General features: G+C 50.2%; 1 protein-coding gene across 1 annotated transcript; it reads right to left on the bottom strand.

Moving 5' to 3' along the window:
* Positions 1-1,489: 1,489 nt before the first annotated feature.
* On the bottom strand, positions 1,490-5,139 carry LOC119093021 (ubiquitin-conjugating enzyme E2-22 kDa-like). Its single transcript, XM_037215911.1, is given in 4 exon segments — positions 1,490-1,600; positions 2,355-2,467; positions 2,994-3,393; positions 5,077-5,139. Coding segments are annotated over 4 exon segments (687 nt in total).
* Positions 5,140-7,129: the final 1,990 nt, after the last annotated feature.

Genomic DNA, 7,129 nt, shown 5'->3' with positions numbered 1-7,129 from the left:
GACCCTCGCGTCACCGATCTACAACACCAGCGGCTGTGATGCGTTTGTGGTGGGCGCCGCGTGGATCTGTACCCACGTGGGCGGTACGGTCGACACGCTGTGCAGGTCACGTGACGACCGTAGCAGAACAAACTTGCCGCCATGCCACGATGTAAGCTTAAGCACGATTTCCACTCTGATGAATTAGAGAACGCGTCCCGAAAATAATAAGTATGCTTTGATCAGGCACATGCCTGCTTCCATCACAACGTGCCCCAGTGCATGTTTTCAGTTCTCATTTACAATGCGATCACAACATAGGCAGAATCCATACGAACAGTCAGATGTCATGAGCAGGAGGTTATCACTTGCCTGCTCAAGCCGAGGGCGAGGAATGAAGGAGCCTTACTCGCCACGGTTGAGTCCATGTGCAGTGCTGCGATTGGGCGGGAGTGGCCGGACTCCCACGGGCCTTCCCACGTAGCACCACTGTCTGGCGCGATAGTGGAAACAGGTGGCACACCTCCGACACACCCGCCCTGCACCAAGGTGTGGCATACATCGCGGCACGCTCAGGGCATTAAAATCACGCGTTTTGTTCGATGCGTAATCTGGTAAGACAGGCACTTGAAAATTCATTTCAATTTCAGTGCAACGCATGTCGGTGGCGGAGATGGAAGGGTAGCCCGTTGCTTGCCTCACAGATGGGCTGATCCATCTGTCACACCCACGTCGCACCCCGAAAACAGCGAGCTGGTTGGTGCCATCAGCTGAATCACTTCCGCGAACGGCTCCCAAGTTTCCAAGTTTTTATCTCCGAGTATCATCGTACGATTTTAAACGCATTGCGACCTGTGTCGACTCGGCAGTCTGCGGTTACCAAGCGACCAAATTACCACAGAAACCTCCGTTCGAACTCAGTCTCCATCGGCGCCCACGTCAAGCAAGGAAACGCCGAGCAACTATCAAATTCACCTCGTTTATTTACAGAAAAACACATTCCATGTGGGTCCGGCGGCGCATCGATGCGGCCTCCGCTCGTCGTAACACCCCTCGAGCCCGACGCCCCTCCGCCGCGCCTGTCTTTCGCTCCGGTCCGTCGCACGGCCATCAGCCGGGAGCGTACGGGCGGCCCTCCACCACTCCCCAACATTCAGGCGGGAGCCGCCCTCCCGCCTCGGGGTCCGGAGGGTGGGAGCAGCGGCGCCCTCTGCCGGCGCCGGGGCCAAATGTGACGTCACCGGATGGGTGAAGCGCGGAGGCACAGGCCTCCTGTCCGGTGGAGCGGAACAGTCCCGGCCCTGGCCGCTACCGATGGTAAACAGGTAAGGCGCCGATCCAGACTCGTGGCGTTGCAGTGAAGTCGCTCCAGCCAGTGGGAGAGAATGCACGGCGCCCCGACAGCCGGCTGGTGGCGACGGCGTTGGTGCACCGGCGCTTGACGGCCGATCCAGAGGACGGAGGCGGCCGTCACGCAGACCTGAGCGGTGGCTACGCTGGCGACGCTCGCCTACCGGGCCCGCCAAAGGTCCTGGGCGCCGGTCACCGAAGACGGCTGCACAACTGGCTTCTCTCGAGGCGGGCGGCCCGGCGGCCTCGGTCGGCAGTCAGAGACCTCTGGCTGCCGTCAGGAGCAGCGCGGACCGCGCCGACGTCGGGCACGGCGTGGTGGGCGTCAGCTGGTGCACGTGCAGCACGTGCGCCTCCGTGCGGTGACACACACACACACACACGATGCACCAGCACGGAATAAGGGGAACGGCAGCCGGGCACCAGACGGCCTCCAGCCGCGGTGTAACCCCTGCGGCGGCACGGCTCTCTCGGCGGCGTTTAACGGGAAGGTTCTGGCGGTCAGGCTCCCGTGACCGGTCGATCGGACGCAGGGAGGTCGATCCGCCAGCCTGCGAGACGACAGCGCCTGACCAACCAAGCTATCCGAACAAAGGCAGAGGGTCTGCCGACCCGACCGCCTCCCACCCCTCATTTAGACCTCGTAACAAAGCGGGACAAACCCAGCGCATAAGTGGCGCACTTGCGCTTAAATCATACATTGCAATTTTGACTTAGAGGCACCTCTAGCCTACCGCTTCAACGGTAAGTGTTCGATCATCGCACTGTACCGACATCGCACTCTGTCTGATCGGCGAGACCGGGGAGTGAAAGAATCCCGACACAACGTCTCTTACATTCGGCTAAACCTTACCAGCGAAAAAGATTGACCCCACGGCGTTCCGATCTTATGAAAATAAATCTGACTATGATCTCCAGATGGCCTCGACGTGGTTTGCCTGGAGTGCGTTTTGCTGCGCCAGCGTCGGCGCGGCCTGTTGACTGTCCACGAGCCGCCGCCGCCTAGCTGAACAGGGTCTCGGTGCCTTCTCCAGGTTCCATTCGCAGGAGGAGAGCGCGGCGCGCGCCGTCTGCTCCTCGAAGCCCATGTCGCGCAGCTTGCAGACCTTTTCGTCGAATTCGGGCACCGCCCTGGGGCCTGCGGGCGGCGGCTTCTGGTCACGGGCGAACCACACAAGAGAGGGCCGGCTGGGCGCGGCGACACCAGCCCAGCAGCTGTCAGAGGCTGTCTGACCGGCACCGGCGGCGTCAAGCTCATCTGCAGCGCGCCCGCTCGTAGTCAAGCCTGAATGGAGGCTATCATAGTCTACAATGGCTCAGTGGAGAGCATACATCAGTTGACAAATAAGCTACGTCGCATCGTGGACATACCGCTTTTGGGGCTTTGCGACAATTTCAGCTGCTGAAGCTATACGGCGGGCTTTACGACCATTTCAACTGCTGAGGCCATGTAGCTCGTGGGCGCACCCACCCAGCTCATTCTCATACATAAGTGCGGATTAATTTTCTCCATCAGCTCCAACCTTGGCACACCTGACCAAGCAAACCGCGGATCAGATCGCCCTGCTTGCCTTTCCGATGACAGGCGCTGCTGCGTCACATCGCACCCCCCCCCCCCCCCCTCTTTCCCCACCCCCGCCCTCCTCCGCTGGGCGGCCACTCACCAGAGGCGTACTTGTTGGTCCAATGCTGCGCCGTCTTGCGGAACATGTCCGGGTGTTCCTTGTACTGACGCGCCACGACCGCATCCTGCGGGTCGTCCGGCTCAGCGGCCGCCATCAGCGCCTGCAGCGACAGCAGCACGGTGCGCAGCGTCATGGCCGCCGCCCACTGGTCCTTCAGGATGTCCAGGCAGATGGCGCCCGTCACCGACGAGATGTTCGGGTGCCAGATACGCGTCAGAAAGCGGACCTTGGGCGGGTTGAACGGGTACGTCTCCGGAATCTTGATGTCGAGCACGAAGTGGCCGCCCTCGTACGGCGTGTCGGGCGGACCCGAAATCTCGCCACGCAGCTGCGAGTAGTTGTCATTCACCAGCTCCACCTTGATCATCGACTTGGCGATCTGCACGCATAAGTGAGAGCTGAACACTTCAGGGCACACCCAATGTGAATCAGGATGCCTAATTTGATTATTTAAGTTAGGCATACTTCAATTTGAAAACAACCATTAACATAGGGTAGCATGGTCATCCCTTTTCATGCAGGCATTGTCCGAGAGAAGTACCATCACTCATAGCATACAGATCCCCATTTTTCTAAACATCAAGCAGGAAGCAGAGCATTTCATCAAAACACATAGAACATTCTTCACAAAAGACCTAATGACCAGCCAGCATGAAATAAACAACTTTTACACTTAAGCAATGCTATGTGTTTACATCATTCAGTTCTATGGTTATATAATCAACACTTCATCATCAGCCTTATTACCAAACCTGAAGTAGTAAGGTTATCTAACATAGGGTATCTATGAGGTTATGTAACCAAATCTCTGCACACAAATTTGATAGTTCATCTTCTGATGGAGTGCAAACACAAGTTGTCTCTCCAGGCAACCAGGTGCCTTTGAGATCACAGTGGTCAACAGGAAGAAATTATTGAGTTACATTTTGGACATAGCCAAGCCACTACATTTATATTATGTGATGTTTCTTGATGTGTTATGATCAGGTCACACAGCCATATCTGAACACAGCCACCTGGTGAACATCCCACACAAACCCTACCCATACCATGTAGTTTCCAAATGGTGTGGAATGCCTATATATAAAAATGGGCTTTAAATAAAGAATGGACATTGAATGCAAAATTTATTGCTGAAGAGCAATCAGATAAATGTTGTATGATAACTATAATGCAAACAACAATTCTAAGCCAGGGATATATATCTTAGAAATAAGATATCAGTACAATGAGCTCAACTACCTGCACTGTTTTCTGGTCATGGTACAAAACAACTAAAACCAATATTCAAATAAAGATAGCGTTGAGAAGCAGCAAGACAAATTCCAGAACTGTCTGTAGCCATAAAACATGAATGAACATGATCAATATGACATAACATTAATCAAAACACAGAGAAATCCATATTGGCATTTCTCCTCCTTGAAATGTGTGTGACAGTATGGGCTAGTTGGTTACCAAGGTAGTGACAGTGTGTTTAGGGCAGATTTAATGTTCATTCTTGATTGCAGTTTAACTGTGTCATAACATTAGCTGAATTATGTCTGAATGTTTCAAATGAGTGAGTATCAAAACTCCCACTGCACTAGCATTCAGACAAGATAATAACATGCAACCCTAACTTACATAACAAACATTGCACTTTTCACAAAGATCAGTAATGCCACTTCAGGGAGAGTAAACAAAGAAACCACAACACAATGTAGCAACCAATGACATGCATATGAATGCTACTTTCACTGTCCATCATCTGAAGAACTGTTGATGCTCCATATCACACATCTTATGTACAAAATACTTATAACTGGAACAAACCGCACATTACATAATGTATTCTTCCATTCGCATCTCCTGCCAGTAAAGCCATTGGCCTCTTACTGTAAGCATAATGTTAATAATGACACGCTCATTGGCCCCATCCTGCATCTTGTGTGGGGGGTTTTCACCGAGTGGTCTTCATCAGGTACCTTGGGGGTTCCCCAGGTGCATATTTGGTGAGGTTTGGATACCGTCAACAACCCGACACCTTGCATGACAAGGTTCTCAGCAAAGGTAACTACACCTCTTCACTTTTATTACTTCCTTAAATTCCCTTTTAAATCCTTGAAATGGCAATATTCGCCATAATTCAATATTTTAAGTCACATAGAACAAAGGAATGATCCAAACGGCTTGCAAGGAACTCGGAGGATGATATCCCCTAAGATCTGTATGGGCAGATAATGTAAGCTGCGTGCTACAAAGATTTTGCCATATGGGTAAATTTTATCCCGGCCCACTGAGAACCCCGTGATGATGACTCAACGAACACTTAAGTCTCCCATCAATAGCATGCGCGCTACCCTTGAGAGCAAAATTGTTGAGGACCACTGGTACACAACTATTGCGCACCCAATACAAACATAATGCACCTGGCAAATCGCTCTTCAGCTGACTACAAGAATCTCACTTATTTAGTAGTATGAAACGAGAAATCTCATATTTTCTCAAATTTTTGTATAAAAACCATTTCTCATATCATAAAAGTACAATATTTTTGAAATTTACTGAGATAAAATGGCTGTTTTTGGCTCTTAAAGGCGCATTTTTTGGTATGCATCATTCAGCACGCCTTGACAAAATTGCTCAGCTGATGGCTTTTCGTGTCCTACGCTGGGATTGGTAAGGAGTTCGAATTGAAATTGTTATTGGTCGAAAGCAGTAGACATCAACGCTGATGAGCGTAGTTTGATGTACACGAACAGAAGCCGAGGGCGTTGGAGGTCGCGCTGAAATTGAATTTGCGGGCGGCTGCTCCTCAGCAGCGTTGTTTGCGGCTGCGGTGTAGCGGTCGTGGAAGGTGATTGGGCGGTGATGGGGACAAATTGTGAATCAAAGTTAAATTGTTGGCTCTTGCAACGGCGTTGTGTTTTGAGTTCGTGCGTTTAAGATCCGTAGTAGCACGAAGGTATCAGGGTGATGGCATATCTAAGGAATGCTGTAGTCTCCTGGCAAAGGTGTAAACAAGTGGGGATGCAGGCTGTGGCCGAAGAGCGTTTGACAGGCGCACCTTCATCCCATAGTTTTAACTTAAGAACCGTGAGCAGTTCCGTCAGTTCCCTCATGTGGAATGCTCACTGAGCTCTGTCCCCATTTACAAAATCCTGGTTGTGATCCTGTTGTCACATTGTGATAACCTCAACACATGGTGTCTGAGATAGCAGTTCTGTGCTGGTCATCAAAGTTATCAGGCCATTTAAATTGGTCATTGCCTAGAATTCATCTAAACATGCCATTGTTGCAGGGTGGTTTAATTTGGTTGTCAGAAATTATATTTGTGATAATGCAACTTCTGACATTGAATTTTTGATTCTGGCTATACTAAATTTATTGTGCATTAGTGACTTAGGGTGTATCAGCTACAACTGCCATTTTGTGCCCAACTATACTAGATTGAAAAGCATGGGTATTACATTCTTGGAGCTGTGAAACATTTAACTGTTGTAGCTCCATTCTTAGTGTCATTGCTCACGCATGTAATAAAACTTAAGTGGTAGTTTCAACAATAACTCAACATGTGTTGAATTACCAATGATTTGACTCACAGGATTTGAGAGGTGGGCAGGTGGTACTTGTCATATTGGAGCAAATCATCACCCCACCCCCCCCCACCCCCCCCCCCCCCCCCCCCCCCCCCCCACCCCCCACCCCTAGGTTTTTCCAGCCATTTATTTCTGTATTGAAGTAATGTTAGGATAAAGTATAATAGTTATGTGTGGATTTGACTAAATGTGTGGTGTGATTTTCTTCAAGCTATAGACAGTCATCTATAGTGATAGGTCCAGCATTTTAGCTCCTTTGAAATAGTTGAATGGACCACCAGCTGACTTGCAGTAAAACAGTCATGTGTTATGGCATTACCCTTGTGGAAGTTGTGATTGAAATCAATGAACGCTTAAATGATGTGAATGCATGGTGTTTGCAGGCATGGCTGCTCAGGATGAGCTAGATGATTCTCTAAATGCTATGATGAAAGATCTACAGAAGCCACTTTCTTCTACATACACATCTGCTATTCAGCAGATGCTGGATCAAAATATGCAAGAACTGGAGAAAAGCATCCATATTATTCAGGA

The sequence above is a fragment of the Pollicipes pollicipes genome, unplaced genomic scaffold (assembly GCF_011947565.3).
Source record: "Pollicipes pollicipes isolate AB1234 unplaced genomic scaffold, Ppol_2.1 Scaffold_3817;HRSCAF=4475_pilon_pilon_pilon, whole genome shotgun sequence".
NCBI lineage: Eukaryota > Metazoa > Arthropoda > Thecostraca > Pollicipedomorpha > Pollicipedidae > Pollicipes > Pollicipes pollicipes.
Note: the sequence above shows the minus strand (reverse complement) of the source record. Positions and strands in the feature narration are given on the sequence as shown.